The 22,783-nt window shown below is 43.1% G+C and overlaps 1 protein-coding gene across 1 annotated transcript in view; it reads right to left on the reverse strand.

The window, feature by feature from the left end:
• Positions 1 to 1,396: 1,396 nt before the first annotated feature.
• The window catches only part of MS4A13 (membrane spanning 4-domains A13), a 79,239-nt gene continuing 57,852 nt past the window's right edge, over positions 1,397 to 22,783 (reverse strand). Inside the window, exons 5-7 of the mRNA XM_075547563.1 lie at positions 21,228 to 21,347; positions 16,469 to 16,548; positions 1,397 to 1,496 (exon numbers count right to left, since the gene is read on the reverse strand). Coding sequence (XP_075403678.1) covers positions 1,397 to 1,496; positions 16,469 to 16,548; positions 21,228 to 21,347 — 300 coding nt within the window. The remainder of the gene's footprint in view (positions 1,497 to 16,468; positions 16,549 to 21,227; positions 21,348 to 22,783) is intronic.

The raw sequence follows: 22,783 nt of genomic DNA on the forward strand, positions 1-22,783 counted from the left end.
GCACTCCCCCTCTCCCTCTCCCCACAGGAGTGGGGAACCATTTGGATATTTATAACATCATTTCGTGGCCATACGACCAAGCATTTAATGAACGTATCCCTAATGTAATGGCTGGAACGGTATCATGATTTCATGGGTCTTATGCGGCCCACTGGACACCTTTCCCACTCCTGCATGGAGTCCTTAGGCGGTGTGAGTGGTTTGCCCTGCTAACCAAAACGTTGGAGGTTCGTGTTTGACATGCCCCAGAGGCTCCTTGGAAGAAAGAACTGAAGATCCACTTCTGGGGCCAAAAAACCAGCCGCCGAAAGTCCTATGGGACACTGGTCTACTCTGACCTACGTATGGTCACCAGGAATTGGACTTCACTCAAAGGCATCTGGAAGGTCCTCCAAATGTAATTCAGACAGTTTACATTAGGTTGCAAGATTCGTCAGAACTATAATGAATAGGCTTCATCCCTAGATGTTATTGGTACATAACCCTCTGAGGCCTGGAGAAATTTTAATCCAGTGAATGTGCATTGCAGTTCCTTGAATTCAGGATGGGACTCCACAGAACTGGTCTTCACCAGACTCTGAGGTCATGCTTGGATTTCTAACTGCATGGTGATGTAGAACGATAGGCGTTCGGCCCACCTGTGACTTCTCCATCTGGGGTTTGCAATGTTCTTAACCTCCCACTAGAGTCTCAGCATAACCTTGAAGCCAGACTTAGTTAATCACTTACGCTGTAGTTCCCCACTCAGCCACTGCCACGTTATTTTTCTTGCCTTTGCTGGCAAGACCCAATAAAGTTCTTGTCTAACATCTCGGTCCCCTTTTCCAACTCCTTTTGGAAACCGACTGCACGCAAGCTTTCAGTCGTACCTTGTCACCGCACCGGCTCTTTTCAGGATCACTCACGATGACCTCCGCCTTACAGGAGCCAACGGGCAATGCTAGGTCCTGTCTCTACTAACTCAGCCTATCTGTAATCTTTGACAGTTGTTTACTTCCTCCGGACATGACCCCACTTTCTTCACTTGAATTCCAGGGTAGCAACAGTTCTTATTTTGGACCTCTGTCTTCTTTGCTGGCTCTCCCTCTTTACTGTTAACTATGGACTCGGGTCCTGGTGCTATTTTCTACTTTATGTCAACAAGTTAATTCTTGGTAATTTCATTTAGTGTCATTTCATTAAATACCACCAACATACCAGATATATGCTTCTCTCCCCAAACCTAGATTCATCCAAGTAGGTTAATATCTCCATTTGATATATAAAAAGAGATTTCAATCCCAATGTACTCCACATTTCAAACACCTGAAACTCCACCTTCTTCAAAGTAGCTTCACATATAGTTTTATGCATCTGTAGGGATATTAGGTAAATGTGCAAAGTGGCTGTACTTCAGTTAAGCAGGCATTCCCACTGTGTCTTGGTCACTGGAGCCTATGGCACTTTGCCCGCTGCATATAGCCAGGCTGAAGCCCAGCCAGATGCATTTCAGGTACCTAAAATCATAGTGCAAAAAACTTATCTCACTCAGAGTCATTTAAGTGGTACAATCAGAGCCTCCATGGCTACCGCCAGTGGATCCTTTCCTGTCCGGTCAGCTGCTGCAGGATGCAGTACTGCTTCCCCAGTCTGTAAGCCTCTAATGTAATTAACTAAAGTCTCGTCGACTGGTTCTGGATCAGTTTTCTTGTCTTTTGGCCTGTATATGTAGGGCGTCTTTCCCTCTTTTGATCTTCAGCCCAAATATTTGGCGAGCCAGCCAAGAGCTGAAAAACTCTGGGGCCTCAGAAATGTGCTGGGAGACAGGACTCCGTGCGAGAAATCTCAGGATGGCCAGTGACCTCCATATGTTATCTCTTAGTGCTCACTCACTCATTGCCATTGAGTTGATTCCAACTCGTAACTACCCTGTAGAACAGGATAGACTTACCCCTATGTGTTCCTGAGACTGTAACTCTTTATGGGAGCAGCCGGTGGTTTTGAACTACTGACCTTGTGGCTAGCAGCCCAATGTAAAACCATGATGCCAGCAGGGCACCTATCCCTTAATACAGCGATTCAATACCTGAGGACTAGCACTTGTGTATGGGACCCCCAAACACCACAATGATTGTTAGGATTCCTGAATGTAGTAGGTGTGGATAAGACTTAGGAAGAAGTCAAAGTGCTTGTTGCCCTCCATGTAGTGTACTGTATGCATTCTGAGACTACAACTCTTTATGGGAGTAGAAAGTCTTGTCTTTCTCCCGTGGAGCGACTGGTGGTTCTGAACGGCTGACCTTGTAGTTAGCAGCCCAGTGCATATCCCGCTACACCCCCAGGACTCCTCTAATGTCCCCTCTACTGCCCCAGAAATACTGGGAAACAAGAGCAAGAACCTCAGCTAGGTAAGCTGCGCAGTCACCGTCACTTACTACTCGACGAGTCTTCCTATTCCTTGCTGTAACATTCGCTAAACTATGTAGATTCTAGGTATGGATGAACTTTACAGATACACTTATTCTTTTAAGATATCTTCAGTAGATGACAAGATTCAGAGATTTTAGATTTCCCCAGCTGGCGTCTCCAGCACACTGCCCAGTCACCGCAGTAGCCACTGAATGTATTGAGTAGACGCATGAATAACCGCCAGCAATGAGATCATTTACTTACAAAGCTAAATGCCCAAAATGGGTATCCTGACAGCAAGGCTACAGGCTGGTAGACTTTTCCAAAGAATAAATGATGGTTTTTGTGTAAGAATATCCAGATATATCCCAGAGCACCGTGAAACACACCAACCATTATTTGGGCAGCCTGAAAGAAAAGAGTGTCATAATGAATCACGCAAGCAATATCACCTCCACGAGAGTTCTGCAGAGTGACAGAAAGGATGCCAGAGGACCTAGTTTCTACTCAGGTTTCTGAAGCAAATATTCTTGCTCAACTTAAAAAAATATTTTTATTGTGGGCTCTTATATTTCTTATCACAATCCATACATTCATCTAGTATGTCAAGCATATTTGCACATATGCTGCCATCATCCCTTTCAAAGCATTCTCTTCCCACTTGAGCCCCTGATATCAGCTCCCCACTTCTTCCCCATCCCTCCTTCCCCTGACTGCCCTCCCTCACAAACCTTTGATAAGTTATAGATTAATTTTTTCCATATCTTACATTGTCCTCTGTCGCCCCTCCTCCATTTTTCTGTTATTCGTCCTCCTGGGAGAGGGTTCTACATTGATCCTTGTGATAGATTCCCCATTCCCCTCTCCCCAACCCTCCCCTAATCCTGCTGGAATCTCTATTCTCCTTGTTGGTCCTGAGGGGTTTATCTATCCTGGATTCCCTGTGTTGTGGGCTCTTATCTGTAGCAGTGTGCATGCTCTGGCCTAATCCAATTTGTAAGGTAGAATTGAAGTCATGATAGTGGGGTGAAGGAAGCACCAAAGAGGAGGAGGAAAGTTGTGTGTTTTATTGGTATTATACTGCACCCTGACTAGCTCCTCTCTTCTTTGTGACCCTTCTGTAAGGGGTTTCCAATTGTCTACAGAGGGGTTTTGGGTCTTCACTCTGCACTCCCCCTCATTCACAATGATATGGTATTTTGTTATTTGATGCCTGATACCTGATCCCTTTGACACCTCGTGATCACACAGGCTGGTGTGCTTCCTCCATGTGGGCTTTGTCGTTTCTTAACTTGATGGCTGCTTGTTTATCTTCAAGCCTTTAAGACCCCAGATGCTATATCTTTTGATAGCTGGGCACCATCAGCATTTTTCACTACATTTGCTTATGCACCCATTTTGTCTTCAGTAATTGTGTCGGGAAGGTGAGCATCACAGAATGCCGGATTGTTGGAACAAAGTGTTCTTATGTTAAGAGAGTATTTGAGTTGAGGCCCAATGTCTATTTACAACCTTAATTCTTAATATATAGATATGAGTACATAGTTCTATTCCCTCATGATCAAAACCTGAGGAGAAGCCCCAAAGTGACAACAGAAGGCAGCAGTCATAAAACGGCTGAGTCTCGACATAGAGTTCATGCAGGGATTATTCATGAGAATTTCAATGACCTTGCCTTGGTCTGGTTACTTTCAGGTAAGTGAAGGTGTCTAGGGTCTTGTTTATGGGCCAGGTAAGTGGGATACACACTCGGAGTCCTTCAGCGTTGAGAAGTGGGCTGTGTTCTGCTCTACTTCTATTCAATCTTGCCAATACTACACATGGATCTCACTCTTGCTTTCCGAATGTCATTTGTACTGGAACCTTCTGGCCTTAACCTCCAGTCTCCAAACTGTCCCTGTCTAGAACTTGGGTTTTTAATTTCCCTTTGCTCTGTCCAACTGCTTGGTCAGTCTTGACTTCTGTAACCCATGACTGGACAGAGCCCTGAGATTTGTTCAAGCAAAGTGAAGATAGCATAGTGAATTATGAAGAGCACTGTCATTCTAGAACTTTTGCTGCATGATTCTGTTATCTGGTGAACATTTGTGTGTGTGTGTGTGTGTGCATTTGTTTTGTCCCAACAGCTGACAGATGTGTCCTTTTGCCTAATTTCTAAGGCACAATAAGATTAAGTTGTCCCTGGGTGGAATAAATGGGTCGATACAAGTACTCACTCTGAGGACTACAGTACACCTGACCCAAGCCATGGGATTTTTAATCACCTCATATGCATGTAGCAGTTGGATACTGACTACTAACCTGACTACTAACCTGATGACCTGCTTTTGTAAAAATTGCACTCAAGAAAACCTGATAAGAGTTCTGTTCTACTCTGCAATTCATGAAAAGGAATGGACTCTTGGACAACTGGTTTGGTTGAATCATTACGTGAACTTGTAAAGCCAGGGCTCTGACTTCTCATGGCAGTTTCTTTAAACTACTACCAAACAGAAGTGTGATTTCCAGAACTCCTGTCCTCATCAATTCCTTGGATTCAAATCATAACCAGACTAACAACCCCATCGTGTCACATCCTCAGCAACCAGCAACAGTGCTGTAGTAGTTGGTGTGTGCCATGGAGCCAAGTTTGAGACATAGTGACCTGGATAGAGCAGATATCCTGGAGCAGAGCAGATACATTTCATAAGGTTTCCTAAGTTCTGATATTTATGGGAGAAAAAAATGGAGATTGTCAAGGATTTTATCTTGATATCTGTGATCAGTTTTCCTGGAAGGAGCAGTCAAGACATCAAGCTTACAACATTGGGCACATCTGCTGCACATGACCTCTGTGGAGTGTTGAAGAGCAAGGACGACACTTGGAGGACTAAGGGACACTTAGTATTTTCAATGGCCTCGTGTTCACGTGAGAGTAAGAAGACTGAGGAATCGGTGCATTTGAATTGTGGTGCTGGTGAAGAATATTGAAAGCCCCATGCGCGGCCAGAAGAACAGACAAATCTATTTTGAAAGTAATACAGCGAGATGCTTTTAACCAGGGAGGATGGCAAAACTTAATCTCACATGCTTTGGACGCGTAATCCAAAGAGACTAGTCCCTGGAAAAAGACATCATGCTTAGTAAAATAGAAGGACAGTGAAACGGAGGAAGACCCTCGGCACCGTGTGGCTGCAGCAATGGGCGCAAACATACCAATTATGAGGCTGGCCCAGGGCCAGGCAGTGTTTTGCTCTGTGGTACACGGGGTGGCTCTGACTTAGAACCAACTTGGTGGCATCCACCCACAATAATAATCTCCATGGAAGCAGATCACCGGGTCTTCTCCCACAGAGCTGCTGGTGAGTTTGAGCCACTGCCCTTTTGGTTAGCAGCTGAATGTTGAACAATTGTGCCACCAGCCCTCTTTCCCAGGCATGATATGATTCAAGTATTCAGGGAGCTAGACTGAAGCTCAAAGTCCTGTAGGGTCTGGCACTTCCTCCGCAGGTTAGTTTATAGAGAACACAGGGATACTCTGAAGGAGGGGCTGGTGGACACCTCATATTCTTCGGTATCTAGGAGGACAGGGTATAACCAATAGCAAGCTTCTTTTCTCTGATGTATTTCTACCATCTGCATCCCCCTAAATCAATTAAGGAGACAGTGGGGTTCTCTGTGACCAATTTCGACTCTCAGAACCACGGGGTTGGAAAAGTCACTTGTAACCAACTCTATTGAATCCTAAGATTCTGGTCTTGACGTTGTTAGGCACTTTAATTAAAGTCATGGTTTAAATTTGACTCAAGCTCCAACTACTTAGGGTGTGTGGCATAGAAAGAAAGTAGTATGTCAGGTTTGGTTGGGGTGAAGGAGTAGGAATGGTGGCCTAGGATGACAATGTCCCCGATATAAATGCAGGGTGATTATGACAAGAACACAATGTTTGGAGATGCTCAAGAAGTCCTGTGACCGACCTTATTTCTTGGCTGTAGGTAGCTATCATCTCCTTTAGGACCCACAGTCTCTAATTTCCTCCAAACTCATTATAGACATGCACAGACAAAGGGAAAATCACTGAGGTAGGATGGTAGGAGTTTATTTGTAAGAACTTAGTCCAATAAGTGTCTTCCTTTGGTAGATGATCAGAGGTGTTATTCTCTCCGCTACTTACTGGAACTTGCCACACACCCAAACCACAGATTCACTTAAGCAACCCCTAGTCCTTACCCCAAAGACTCTAGTTTCTTTTTTCAGCATAATGGGGACTGGAGGCATCTTATCCAAAATACAGTACATCCATAGAAGGAATGAATAGACTCTAGTTCTAAAAGAAAACATAAAAATGAAACAAAATAAATTCTAAGGTACTTAACACTCATCAAGAAGTTTATTCTTACATTCTTTATTTTTCACAATGAAACAGTTCTATGAACTAGGTTTTTAAAAATTCATTACCCATAGTTAAACATCTCCTAACAATTCTAATGGTTTTATTAACCTTTATTCATTTTCTAGCAACTTTAAATGATATTCCATGAAGCTGTCAGGATTCTTAGAGGCAGACAACAGAGCCTGCTTCAACCCCTCCCAAGAATATTGCGAGTTAATAGAATCACTGGCAAGCTGGTAGATTGTAGGACAGTGAACTGAGCAAAAGCATTGTTGGACAGAGTAGAACTGTGACTGTGGGCTTCTGAGACTGTCAATCTTTATGGGAGTGGAAAGACTCATTATCACAGCCTACTACACTACCAGGGTCATGCGGTGTGTGGCACTAATTGAGGGGGCTAGTGAGTTGGTTGCTATTCCTCTGGGTATCAGAAAGTCGCCTCTCAGAAGCAGGAGGAAGAATTCTCAGGAGCATCAAAGAAGAGGAGCCACTAGCGGAGCACATTTGTAATCCCTGCCTGAAGTGGTGGAAGCTGCAGAAGCCATGTCACACTGAGATCAGGGACCGAGGTAAGGAGACCATGAGGCAGAGCAGAGCAGCAGCACCGAAATGATGAGACCATGAAGTAGAGCATCGGGTGGGCTTTCTGGTCCATGGACGAAGGCAGAGGCCATTGGACCGTGTGACTGGGACACTGAGCACCACAAAGCTGAGGAGAGGGGTCGTGAACCAATGACGATTTCTTTAGTGTTTTCTGATCCAAGTTTGTGGTGATTTGTTAATTTCCCTGATACAGCTTCATACTTGTGTGTATGGTCTGAGTTCTGTGCATGGTCTTTGCAAGGAATTATTGAACTCAGAAGAGGAGAGTGTTGCAAGATGAATGGTTGTTTCAGAAAAATGGAGGGTGGGGGTCTGTGTGACCTCTGCCTTGTGGCTCCTGCTCTTGAGCTGGGTTCTCCTCCTCGCCTACGTGGTCAGGTACGGCCTCCACATCAGTCTCCTATTAACACACCATGCCAACCCGAGTCTCGATGACCAGGAAAACTAGGTGGTGCCTGTCGACCACTACCAACTGCTCTGAAAAATGTCACCTGAGAAAGTCCTGGATAGAATGGGAGGAAAATGTGACACAAAATTCAAAATCATTCAAAAATACCAGACTGACGGGCCAGATAGAGACTAGGGGAATCCTTAAGGTTATGGCCCTTATTCACCATTTAGACCGAGAACCAAGCTCACTATTGTAAGCTGTTTTCAGCCAAACAAAGAAGGTGTTTTAGGGGAGCAATAACACTATGGAGGTACACTTTCCTTATCATAATAAGGGATTTGGGATACAAAAGGCAGCATTCACTAGAGCTCCTGTCAGTAATTATGAATGTAATTGGACTAAACGCTTCAATCAAAAGACAGAGAGTGAGAAAGATAAAGTTCAGAGGAATCAGCAAAGTGGGAGGAATGGCAACAAGAAAGCCAGCGAGGAAATGGAGTGAGTGGTTACATTGTGGGGATTGCAAACAATGCATGGAACAAAACGTGTGGGAACTATTGAATGGAAAACTGATTTGCTCTGTAAACTTTCACCCAATTCACAATGAAATTAAATTGTAAGTTAATTATCATATAACAAATAAAGATTCACAGTGTGGAAAGCCTTGCGGAGCTGTTTTACTCTGCACTGTCGCTGGAAGAGTCTACTGCATAATACGCTGGCTGTCTGTGTAGACTTCACAGGAGGCTCCCAGAGAAAGACGGGGCTTTGTTCGCCCATAAAGAAATACAGTCTTGGAAAGTCACAAGGGAAGTTCTACCCTGTCCTACAGGGTCACAATAAGTCAGTTTTGACTCCATTGGCAGCGAGTTTTATGTAAGGATTGGTGATCTTCCTAACCTCAAGTGGTTTGGGTAGCGCTCTGGTTTAGGGGTCTCTGGGAACGCCCACCCCAGCGGTAGGTGTAGGCCTAGCACCAGTGCCCCCCAGTCTGGGTCCCCTACACTCACGTTGCACCCTTCGCACAGAGTTCCTGGGGCTTGGTCCAGCCTGCGGCGCACCTGGTGGGGGCCTGCCAAGTCCTGGGAGCCAGGCGGACGCAGCTTCCTCCGCTGGGGTTCTCATCGCCTCTGCTACTTCGAAAGCCACGGTTGTGGCCCAGAGCGAGGGCGTGGAGCGTGGGGCGCGCGCACACCAGCAGCGCCCACACCAGCAGGGCCACCGCTCTCTGTCCCCTCCCCCCTCCTCCTGATGGCACCTCTCCTTGGATGGGCAGCATCATACTGTGTCCACGGGACCTGAACACATCCAGTTTGAAGAGGTCAAGCTTCTTTGTCGATCCCTTCCCCACCAACCAGAGACAGACCCTCTGGTAAGATGAGTCATGATCGAAAGCTCCCCGTCTACCCCACCCACTCCAAGAATTTTTTCAAATGAACCCCAGTTCCAAGAAAGGACAGCATTCCCGTGCCACATTGGAAAACCTGGGACCCTCTGTGGAGCAGAGTATGTGGATATTCCCCAAGGGACACCTCCCCACCACACAAACACACACTACCCACTCAACACAGATTAAAAAAATAAAATAAAAGCATACAACCTCAAAGACCTGCCACGGAAGGCTGCTGCAAAAGAAAATTCTGGGCTGCTTGGGCAAATTATGTAAATGTGTACACACACACACACACACACACACACACAAGGTCTGGTGGTGTAGTCATTACAAGTTGCCGACAATCCACAAGGTTAGCAGTTTGAAACCACTAGCCACTCTGCTGGAGAAAGACTGGGCTTTCCACTCCCTGTAAACAGTTACAGTCTTGGAAACTCACAGATGCCGTGCTTCCCTGTTCTAATAGGATCACTGTGAGTCGTCATCGACTTGATGAAAGTGAGTGAGTGAATGAGTGATTATATATATAATATATATCTCATAATTTCCTGAAAGATATATGTCCGTATTTATATCTCCTAGGCTCCAATGACAGATATGTAGTTATTACATGCAATCTTATTTGTGCTGGTGGCGATTTTAGGCAATGATTTTTGACATTGGCAAAGTGGGTGTATCATGTGCTATAGATGCCTTTGGTGGATTCATATGTAGCATTGCATAAGATTTCTCTAAAAAAGATTTCTCTATGGGGGAAAAAGTTTTATAAGCAAGTTAATAAAGGACTTAGGAACAAAATCTGTATGTATGGAAAACTACTCAAACTCCATGTCTTAGATGGCATGGTTTAATAGTCCAAAATAGACCAAATATCAAAATTTTCCAAAATTAATTGAAAAATTTCATGCAGTCGAAATAAAATTTCAGTTGATTGTTTGAGAGACTTAATAAACTCTAGTCTTTATTGATTCATTTATCTTTTTTTTGGGGGGGCGGGCGGTTCCAAATTTTATTACAATCCATGATTCAGTTGTATTAAAGCACCCTTGTTGCCATTAACATTTCCCAAACATTTTCTTTCCACTTGAGCCCTTGGTATCAGCTCTTCTTTCCTCCACCTCCTCCCACCCTTGTGCATCCTTGATCAATGATATATTATCATTGTTATTTCGTGTCTTACACTGCCTGTTGCTTTCCTTCACCCACATTTTTGTTATTCATCCCCCTGGGGGGTGGGCTGTGAATCCAACCTTGTGATCAGTTCCCTCTTTCTCCCCTCCCTCCTCCCCTCCCCTCATGATATCTAGCCTTTATTTTAAAAAGTCCATGAACACTAGTTAAGTTTACAAAGAAGAAAAATTAGGAAGACATATTCAAAGCCCAAGCAACAAAAAATACTGTTGAATTATAGAAACTCAGACAGACAGACACATACAAAATAATATGAATAATGATACTACTACTAATCGATGGAAAAATGGATGGACTGTTTAGTACTTGAATTCAGAAAATAGACTCTTCATACAGAGAAAAACAAAACTACTTCTCTGTCTAACACTCTAACACCACAAGAGTCCAGATGATTTGGACATCTAAAACTGACAGGTAAAAGTACAACATTAATAAAAGGAAATAGAAGAGAATATTTTGGTGCTCTGATTGAGAACTCATTTTCTAGAAAATGTAGCTAAAGCTTATAGGGCAAAAAGATAAGAGTATACACAATTATATTTTCTGTACTATGTACAATGGACAAAATTAATGGACATGACAGGATAGTGTAAGGCATTGACAATATTTTAACTGACTGATTTCATATCTATAGTTCAAACTATATAAGGAATTCCTGCAAACCAACAAGAGAAAAAATAGGAGTGAAGAAATAGGAACATTAATAGAAAACTGGTCAAGCACATCTCAGTCATCAAAGGTCTTTTCATGTATTAATCTGGTAGGCATGGTCTTCCTGGTAAAGGAATGTCATTGAAAGCTTTGCCCTATCACCACTCCGATTGTTGTGTAAATAGTGACCATTCACTTAAGCATTTCATCTGTATAAGTCAACACATCATGTATTATAGTTCATAATGGCTTTTAGTCGTATAATTTTTTCGCAACAGACTTCTTAAATTCGACACCCTAGACTAAATCAATGGCATTATCATTAGAATTACTGTATGCTCCAGGGGGTGATTGATAACGTTCTCTAACATAAAATGACAAAGATATCTCTAAGGTGAACCAGAGACACATATAAATCATAGACATATGAATGAATGTTGGGTTCACACTTAATTCTAGTTCTAATCTAAGAACTTGTTCTTATGACTTAGTCCCACTTGGTGCTGAAGAAATGGGCGCGATAGCAAAGTGTCCTAAAGAAACCCGGTGGTGCCTGGCTGGCAGAAGGAGTACAATCCAAATCCAAAGGAGGGGATGGTGTTAGAGTTTAAATTGCAAGCACCTGGTTTGCAGAAGGATATGGATGAAAGTGGAAGTCCCAAATCCATGTGCAGGTTCCCCCCTTATGGATTAAGCCTCTGGTGAATCCCCTCTGACCAGGCTGAGGGATGTGAACAGTTTTCTTATGGACAGAGAGCATTGTAAAGTGGATTTGGCAGACATAGTTCGCGTAAAACATATTATCATTTGATCTCCCTTTTGATCCATTTTCAGTTAAAAAAAAAAAAGGGAAAGAGAAACACATGCGAATTCAGCTTCTGGTGAATTCCCTCTGCACATAGACCAGGGATGGGACTAACCTTACTACCATGCAGAATGCATTGGAAAGTGGGTTATTGCAAATGCAGTGAGGTTAGAATTTAACACCTTATCTTTTGATTTCCCCTTTGATCCATTAAAAATGTGTTCTAGTTTTTAGTAGTTTCTGCTTTTTTTTCAATTGAGAGTCTTATCTGTTTTGCTTTGTTACTTTTGTTCGTGTTTTAAAAAATATTTTCCTGTATATGAAATCCAGGATCTAAATCAATAGAGGCAGTAACTACATTAGTGATTCTTTGGGGCTACAGCAGGGGAAGTTGGGGGGAGTGGGGAGCTAATAACAATGAGCACAGAATAAAGAAAATGTTCTAAAATTGGATTATGGTGATGATTGTACAACTCTTCTTAAAATGAGTGGATTATTGAATTATATGATTTATCAATTATATGTCAATAAAACAGTTTAAACATAAGTAAAGAGGTCTTTTGTAGCAGATTTCCCCAATACAATATGCCATTTGTTTTCCTGACCGCTGCTTCTTCAGAGAGAACTCTGGAGGTGCAGTAGGGTCAGCACCAGACTTGCTCACTGCAAGGTACATGGTTTAAATACACCAACTGCTCCACAGGAGAAAGATGAGGCTGCTGCTGCTCCTGTGCGTTCGCTGGGTTGACTAGAGAAACAAATCCAGAGATACTCCTATGTGTGTAAGAAAGAGTTTTATATAAAAGAGCAATTGCATATTGAGAAAACATCCCAGCCCCATCCAGATCAAGTCATAAGTCCGATATTCACCCATATGTCTGATACCAATCTATAAATTCATCTTCAGACTCACACAGCACATGCAATAATTCCGAATGCAGGAAAATCACAGGCTAGTGGGTGGAATGTCTTGTGGATCCAGTGGCAGTGGAAACATCTCAATGCTCCACGTGGCTCCTCCAGCTCCAGGCTCTAGTGTAGCTCCAATGTGGCTTGTCAACAGGAATGTCTCACAGGGAGTTCATGTGTGTCCTGCATCCCGTGGACTATTTATCTCCTTAGCACTTCCATCCCTTCACTCTTAATAGTCTCAAGTTGACAACTGATTATGTAACTACCACATCCTGTAAAGATTTACAGTCTCGGAACCTCTCTGAAGCAGAGCTATGCTGCCCTATAAGGTCACTATGAGTCACATTGATTTGACAGAAGTGGGTTTCGTTTTTTGCTTCCGTGGGCAGAAGAATGAAGTATTTGACAACTTCAATTTCTTCCGTGTTCACGATGATACTCTTTATTGTTCCGGTTGTGAGAATTTTCAGTTTCTTTATGTGGAGATGTAATCCATGACTGAAGGCTGTCGTTTTTACTTCATCGGTGTTTCAAGTGCTCTTCATTTTCGGAAAGAGAAGGGAGTGTCGCCTGGACCACTCAGGTTGTGGCTGAGTCTGACTTCAGCACCGAGACTGTGTTCTTCTCCACACAGCCCAGCTTCTTGGCTTCCTTGCTTGGTATACAAATTGAACCGGCAAGGTGAAAAGATGGCAGTCCTGCCGCATACTCTGCCCACCCCAATTGTAAGCCATGAAGTATCCCCTGGCTCCATTCAAACAGCTACCTCCATTTAGGCACAGGTATTGCCTGCACACGAGTATTTATAACTCCCATTCCTCACGATATCATCCACACTTTGCTGTGTCCACACAGTCAGAGGCCTTCGTGTGGTCCATAAAACCCAGGTCAGCCATCTCCCTGATGTTCTCCATACGATATCAGCAATGCTACGCTTTGTCTCATATCCTCTTCTGAATCCAGCATAAGCCTCTGGTGGTTCTCTGCCAATGTCCTGCTGCAGCCAACTTTTAATTATCTCCAGGAAAATTTTGCTAGCATGTTTCTTTCAACAGGATCAAAGGCATTTTTAGACAATTTCCACTCACTTTGGGGCTCCCTTCCTTTGGAATGGGCACAGCTGTGGGTCTTGTTAGTCAGGTTGCCAGATATTTGCCTTCCAAATTTCTTGAAATAGATGAGCAAGCACAAAAGAGCAAACCATAGTAGGGAGTAATTTGACTTAGACAAATTAAAAAGACATCTATCTATCTATCTATCTATCTATCTATCTATCTATCTATCTATCATCTATCTATCTATCTATCTATCTATCTATCTATCTATCTATCTATCTATCATGTACCCACACACGTCACTGTGGGATAAGCATTGGACTGTTTATACCCACCAACCACTTCACCAGAGAAAGGTGAGGCTGTCTGATTCTGATATATCAGAAAGATTTATCCTCTCAAAAATCCTACACAGGGCCACGCTGAGTGGGAGTTGACCGATGGCAGTGGCTACACATAGTAAACCCATGTTCACACTTCCCTTAGGAGTCAGGTATGAAGATACTGGTTACTTACTTAAAGGGGCAAAGGAATTGGAATTTGGCCATCTCTGGATGTTCACCTCCGGGATAGAGAATATGTAAACTGTGTTGGATGCGCACCACAGATCTTAAGTGTCAGTCAGAATAAATTGACATATGTTTTGATAGAAACTTGACTCTTAAAACAATTTTACTGAGAGGAAAAGACCATGTGCATGTGTATTTCCAAGCCACACGGATTACTAGTATATGCCTGCAAAAGCAAACAGGCAAAAGAAGAATGCCATGCATTTTCCCTCTGGGACAATAACAAATAAAAATACGCACAGTCTACCCAGTGGAAGAGTTGCTCACGGATGTAAGGATACTGTATTGCGGATGTATAAAAGAAAACAAGACAAAACAAGGATCCTGATACACCCAATAGAAACATTCCCAACAAGATGTTGTACCTAATGTGTTTATAAAATTCACCGTGAGACACCATAAAGGAGAATTGTGGATAAAAAAGATAACATTTTGGATCTTGGACTTTCTAGAAGAGTAACACGCAGTAGACATTTGTTCTTAGTCTCAATGACATAACTCAATGTCATTCAGCCACTTACAACTATAAGACAGGGTAGAACTGCCCCTGTGGGTTTCCAAGACTAACTCTTAAAAAAATCATTTTAGTGGGGGCTCATACAATTGTTATCACAAGCCATACATAAATCGGTTGTGTCAAGCACATATGTACATTTGTTGCCATCATCATTCTCAAAACATTTGCCTTCTAGTTGAGTCCTTAATACCAGCTGCTCATTTCCCCCCCACCCTGCCCACTACCCCCTCCCTCATGAACCCTTCGTAATTCATAAATTATTGTTTTGTCATATGTCACATGGTCTGATGTTTCCCCTGCCCTCTTCTCTGCTGTCCATTCCCCAGGGAGGAGGCTATAAGTAGATTCTTGAAATCAGTTCCCCCTTTGTACCCCACATTCCATCCACCCTCCAGGAATCGCCACTCTCACCACTGGTTCTGAAGGAATCATCTGTCCTGGATTCCCTGTTTTTCTAGTTGCTATCTGTATCAATGTACATCTCCTCTAGTCTAGCCAGATTTGTAAGGCAGACTTGGGATCATGATAGTGGGGTGGGGGGAGGAGGAAGCTTTTAAGAACTGGAGGAGAGTTATATGTTTCATCGTTACTACCCTGCACCCTGCCTGGCTCATCTTCTCCCCACAACCCTTCAGTAAGAGGATGTCCAGGGAGTGGAAATCGTTTCTCATGGCTGGTGATTTAGAACTGCTGACCTCGCAGTTCACAGCCCAATACATAACAACTCTGCTACCAAGGCACCTGCAAAGACAATAGGACTGTGTCATTTATGCTAAATTCCCTTTTCATAAGGAAATGATTATTTAGTATATCACCATTTAGTATACCACCATATCAGCATTTAGTATACCATGATATCAGCATTTAATATACCACGATATCAATATTAGGCTTAGATCCCATTCTAGAAATAAGGAAATGTTTCTTGTATGGAAGAGTTCCTTTACTCGACCTGACCAGATCTAATCTGAGGTAAATTAATTCTCAATTTCCTACCCAGAGACAGCAAAGCAAACAAACAAAAACACCCCCAAGCATATCTCTAAATTTTCATTTTTTATTAATGGAATAGGGGGAAGAATGCCCTTGAGATGCACTTGTTTTTCATGAAGCCTCTTGGACAAAAGAAGTTCTTCCTTTGGGCACTAAGCTTTCCTTTTTGACTGAGCTCTTGGTGGTTCTTGGATATGTAGGAAAAGGATCTATCTCCTGCTGCCAAGGACCTGAGGTAAGTTGGGGATCGGCAAACTGATCAATGTTCTTTAAAATGATAAACTACAGGATTTGGGGTAACATGTTTTAAAGAAACACTCAGAAGAATACGCTCATCATTGGCATTAAAAACCAAGTCATGGACTTTTGAGGCTTACGGGATAGGTAAACTGATTTATGTACTTTAAAATAATAAACTAGAGGATTTGGGGTAACAGTTTTTGAAGACACATGGATAAGGACACTCTCATCATTGGCATTTTAAAAAACCAAGTCATGTACTTTTGAGGTTTATAGTTCACCTCTTTCCTTTCTTTATGCCATACGATTGTCCCTCAAAGAAGGTCAAATTGTCCCCCCAAATGACTCCCTAGGAACATAGAATTTTCTCCTCAAAATAAATACTTACCTGTTAAAATCCTGCCTCGTTTGCAGAGAAAACTCGGATGTTCTTATCGGCTCAATCCACGCACTTCCTCTTTTCGCTTTCTGCAGAGACAGAGAAGAATTCGGCTGTTGTGGAAGCCTTTGTGTGTGCTTGGTGTGGATTCTTTTGTTTGCTGACTTCCCTTTGGCTGCAGCCATTGTCCTTTATTTGAACAATGAATCTGAAGGTCTGTAGATGGACTATCAGTTTTCCACTTTACTATTTAGCTGCCGCTACCTAATCTCATAAACTTGGTCTTTTACTTGGACCTTAATCTCTTTAGGTCTCTAATCTGTTCCTTGGTTCTCCAACGGTGGTTCTATGGCCAACACCACTTCTACCTAAAGCTTTGTCAGCCACCTAAAAACTTATAACAACTCCCAATGCGAAATCTCCACCCTAGAACTCTCCCCTCAGTTCTGGGTTCATTGGTTCCAACCTCTTGTTCGATGGTTCGATTCTTCTGGTCGCAAAGCACCCCAATGAAATAAACCTCACACGGAACTATCATCTCACCCATGAGACGATTTCCTTCTCTTTCCATGTTCAGAGAACCAGGTCCTGACTTCCTGGCCATGCACCCATGGAAAGAATCTGGAAATCCTCTGGATGTTTCTGTTGTTTTTAGCGGCCACCGAGCGACTCCTAGTGACCCTGTGTACGGGAGAACAAACCTCTGCCTGCTCCGTCACCATCCTCACATTGGTTGCTGTTTGAGCCCTCGTGGTGGCCCACTGTGGTCTTTTTTGGGGGGCGGTCTTCTTAGTTTTTGCTGACTCTCTACTAAGCATGACACCCTTCTCTAGGGCCTGATCCCTGCTAACAACACGTCCAAAGTGCATGACACAAGGTCTTTCCAGGCTCAGTTTTCAAGGGCATTTTGGTTGTACTTCTTCCAGTGCAGACTTGTTCGTTCTCCTGGCAATCCATAGTGTATTTAATATTCATCATCAACATTATAATTCAAAAGCAACCATTCTTCTTTGGCCAGTCTTCTAGATTGTCCAGCTTGCACACAAATATGAGGTGACTGAAAACACCATGACTTGGGGCAGGAGCGCTTTATATTTCAATCGTGTCCTCTTCTTCTCCATCTCCCCTTGTTGTAGGTTAGACAGGAGACAGTGAGAGCATGAGAGCCCATTGTTCTAGCTGAGAACATCCATTCTGTCATAATTTTAGCACTTCTCTGGCCTTATTTCTCATCCACACTATGTGATCGAGTCTCATTGATTTACTCACCATCCATAAATGTGCCATCTTAACTTGCATGTTTTTTTGTTTGCTTGCTTATTTAAGCAATCTCTATTTGGAATTACTTTGATAAAATTAGTAGAAGAGAAGAAAGGATCATCTAGTTTTTTTTTTTTTTACATTGGATTTCTTATCCTCTTTCTCGATACTCTTAGGCTAAATCTCCACACGAAGATTGTTCCTTTTAGAGGCACATGTGAATTAGATGGCATGTTACAGAAGTTGCAACAATGGGAATCTAATATGTGGATCACAGTTTGCCTTTTATTAAATGTTCTCTAAGAGTTTTCACCTCTTGCTTACTTTTCAGCTCCTACACTGCCACTGAAAGGAGTTTATTGTCCCATAATCTCCATCACACACATTCCACACAATGACACTCTGCTAGGGAAAAAACCTAACGACTTTGGGTGTAGCTTTAAATGATGGATTTTTTTCATACTAGATTCCTTGGTGGCCGAGTGGTTGTGAGTTAGGCTGATAGTCACAAGGATAGCAGTTCAAAACTATGCCCTAAGATCTTCGTGGTCCCACAGCCTTATGCCTGGTCACAAAAGCTACAGATTTTTTACTTTCCAAGAGCATATGTGTTGAATTAAAGCGATGTGACCCAGAAAATGATCTATCTACTGCTTGATTCGTCCATATAGGAGTGGAGGTAGAAATATAATAAAGACACATCATTCTTTAGGAAAGGTTTTTCAAAAAGGGCTCAAAACAGAAGCCAGCGGCTTGTGATTCACCATGGAGAAATAAGGTACTCACTTTATCTCTATTATCTTCTACGTTTTCCATTGCTTATCCAATTGGTTATCATAGTCGACAGAAATAACTCCAAGGACGTATACAGGAGCAAATACAGTGAAAGAATTTGAGCACTTTTCTGTATCCAAAAAGAAAATGCACATTTCTTACAGATCTTGGCATGCTAATAGTTTCAAAATCATAAAACTATTATAAAATTTCAGGAAGATGAAATATGAGAGCGAAAATGACCCAATCTCCTCTCACCATCAGTGATATGAGTACAGATATATGTACATGTCAATATATTTCCTCATCATTATGGTCGTAATTGCTTATACGAGATGATCAAAAGCTGTCATACTTCTGCCAAACAGACAGGAGGAATCGTTGACTGCGTTTTCCTACGTGTGTGGCTAAGGTTAGAAAACATTCCCTGAGGCCACTGAACCTTCTGGAGGAGAGGAGATTGGGATTGTCTCTCACGTTTGGCGGTTGACATAGAACTTTTTAAAACGGAGAGGTCCGTGGAATCAGAGCTCTGATAAGAAAAGGTCCTAAGAAGGAACCCACAGGGAGGGAAAGGTTTGGATTGGTGACCAGGACACACGCAAAGGCTTCAGAGTCCTGGGGATAGGCTGTCTCCTTCTGCGACTGTACCCAGGGTACCAGACCGCAAAAGACCCAAACTCTTGGGGGGAAAGTCGGGCAGCAGACAAGAACAGAGAATCTGTAATATTGAAAGGCCGAGTCTGAGAGGCCCACAGTAATTTTATGACAAGACCATCACGAGCCATGGGAATGATTTTTCCCAAGTGACACCATTGAATAGGAACTGAAGCCACGGCAGTAGAAAGTACTGGCTATTGATGGGCTACTGATCTGCTTCAAGATCCTGTGAAGTAGGAGTTTGAAGTCAGGCTTGACTGTGTAGCCCCCATGCTTTTGAGTAACTTAGGAGTGTCAACACGGAAGGGTCCTCAAGATGGAAATTCTGGATTTCCAGCGAATATGGCCTTTAGTAGTTCAAGAGATAATGCTTTGTGAAAGAGTTACAGGCATAATTATATTTCAATTCAGTAAGACAGACGGACATTGCTATTATGCAAATAGGATCTTATGCGCTTTCTCAATGTCCATATTTATTAAAGACTTCATTTTAAGGTATCCAGGAGGATAAAATAGCGCTCCTCAAAGCAACAGGGCACGGTCTTGTGATGTGCCACTGAACCGATTCTTAGTTGGACTTGGTATTTTGTGGTAAAAGAATTTGGAATTTAGACAATCCTGGATTAGAGAAAAAATATTATGAAGTGTCTACCCCTGCCACCCTGAGCGAACATCGTAATGTTTTAAGCTTGTTTTACTCTGTAATACACAAGGTTGCTATGAGTCACAGCCCTTTGGCAATGGATTTGATTTTTTTAAAAATTGTGGCATTGAAGGAGATCTTAATTAGGTGAGGCACTTAGAAACAGACACTCTCCCATAGGCTTAATTCGGAAAAGGTGGTTTCTAGATCTTGGTCCAAGATCCGTCTACGTCGACCTCCTCAAAACGAGAAGAGGAGACCCCTGAGCAAGTTTTGGCCTGGATAGCTCCAATTCCTAACCAAATAGCGGAACACAGACTCCCGTCTTCTCATCCTTCTAACCACCCCTTCCCACACTAAACATATACAGAGACATGTACAGCAAGCCCACACTTTTGCATGCGCAGCCACACACACATGTGCACAACTACTGAAACACAAGCAGAGACACACTTAAATGCTGACAGACTGACGCGCTCACCAAGCTGACAGTGCAAACATGTCCACACTAATATGCATGCTGGATCAAGTATTTCAAATTACACAGTTCAACCTTATTCTGTCTGTAGACTAAAGCCTTGACATCAAATATAAGTCTTTGGGTGTTTTAGGTAAATAAGAATGCTATTCTCTCCAACAAAGATTAAGTACTGCTGTAACAAATTTGTTGTGTTAAGGCCGGGGGACCTGGCTTCAGAGATGTAGGTGCTTGGAAAGAACTGAGCTGCTCACTATAAAGGAAGGTCCTCAGCGAGATGGATCGACCCAGTGGCTGCAACAATGGGCTCAAGCACAGGAACCACTGTGCGGATGGTGCAGGACCGGGCAGTGTTTCATTCAGTTGCGCATACAGTTGCTATGGGTCGGAACTGACTCAATGGTACCTAACAACAATAACACTCAAAATACCACTACTAATATTTATAATGCCTTCCATTTGTTACTTGAGGCTCCTGGAGGTTCCAAGTTCAAGAATATAAGTGGTAACATTTTTAGTAGCTGCATATGCCAAAGAATAAATAATCATGAAGGTCACCTCTATATCTTGCCTAATACTGGTATTCCCTGATTTAAGACAGTGTTCTAGTCTGACAACGCCACAGTTCAAGTGGCTTTTGTTATAAGTCGAATACCTCTTCTCTTTTTGTTTTCAATATTATTGTCTTTTATTATCAGTACCTATACATTTGATCTTTATCTGTACCTGGGGACCAGAAATACTGCACACAAGTTTAGAGATATATTTGAAGACACAGATTCATAGAAATACCCAGCGCACAGAATACCCTCCATTGGCATCAAGCGCAGTTTGCAATCCAAGCGTGTCATACGTTGGAGACTCCCTGAACTCAAATATTCTGATAGCTCACTAAATCGGTTCACATGTAATTATCGAATGGGTTTCAATTCCCATAGAAATGCAGAACTTACCTGGGGCCAAATAACTCTCACTGAACTTAAAGTATACAGCATAAGCTCCACTATTAGAAGGAAGACGCCGATCACGGCGATGACGGCACTCATGATGTTCAGTGCTAAAGTGCAGGATATCTGGAATAGACAAGAACCGCCATCTGGTCACTGGCAGTATGAATAGGTGAGGATGGGGTTATCCATGTGCAATGTTGGCATATTCACGTGGATTTATGGAAATCTTAGTCTTTCCAGAATGGTGAGGCCATTAAAAGGACTCTGAGACCTGCTGATTTGGTAGGTATCTCAAGAGGAACGAACAATTGGAGATAATAAATGTTCGATGTCATGTGCCTGTATTTGTTCCTTGGCTGAGAAGCAGTGCTTCCGTGGGGTAGGAGTCACCAGTGTGATCACCAACCCTCCACGTGACCCTCCTCCATCACCAGACCTTAGGAATTTTTTTTTTTGGGGGGTATGACTCTTACTTGTAAATGGTAATTTCTGCCTATCACCAATGTCATCACAACAGCAGTGACATAACAATTCACCAATTTAAAGTGCCACTTTTAGATGGCAATGTGTGATTCCTGGCGGCAATTAACTTATATTTGCATGGTTTCACAGGGATAAAGGAGGGACCAGTTCTGCCAAAGACTGGGGGATCAGCTGCATGGTCTCCTACGTGGGGACACAGGTCAGCATCCAGGTCTCACCTAGCAAAGTCCCCAGCTGAGGGACAGACAGCATGGCCCACGGTCTTTCCACCTGTCCGCTGAACCCACACTGCAGTCTCACCCATCTGGTCTTCCTAAGATTTGGGGGGGGGGGGTGCGGCATTACGAAAGACTTGGGTGATGGGCTGCTCTCTGTGAACTGAACAGCCATGAGAGGGCCAACAGACCTCGAGCACCAAGGGAAGTAGATGTGGGCCAGGTGCTGGTGTCACACCTGGTGTGGTCTAAACCCCCCGAAGCCCACCTCGTCCCCCTGGTAGTGCCACCGCGGACACACAATTATTGAATTCCTATGGTAACGCCATGCAAACCAGCTTCTGTGTTGTAGATGGCATGTAAGGAACTTTTAGATTATTGACCTAGACAAACAAGCACACTTTGGACATGAAGAAAATGTTTTTAAAAGAAGTGTTAACAAGATAGGCAAACCATGGTGTCATGCAGAGTGTGACCACAGAAAGATAGTAAATTCCAATGCCTACCACTTGGCACAGTGTTTCTCCAGGGCCTTGGGAACATCCTTAGAAACTCTGTATCCATAAATTGATATTTCTTCTTCTCCCCCCCCCCCAACAAGTATCTCAGGGATTATCTAAACCTTGGATCTCTAGCACCTGCAGGGGGCTGGTGGAAACCAAGAGGAAGAGAAAGGTGTGCAGAATGTGAAGTCTAGCCAAGGCCTGTGGGTTGCCATTCAGTACAGCGTCCCTACTCGGGGAGACCAGCTAGAACAGAACGGAACACTGCCGAGTCCTGCGCTGCTTTCTGGAGCATGGGGCGCTCCAGTCTGTTGTTGTGGCTACCATGTGACTCCACTTCACAGAGGGCTCCCTCATT

The sequence above is a fragment of the Tenrec ecaudatus genome, chromosome 4 (assembly GCF_050624435.1).
Source record: "Tenrec ecaudatus isolate mTenEca1 chromosome 4, mTenEca1.hap1, whole genome shotgun sequence".
NCBI lineage: Eukaryota > Metazoa > Chordata > Mammalia > Afrosoricida > Tenrecidae > Tenrec > Tenrec ecaudatus.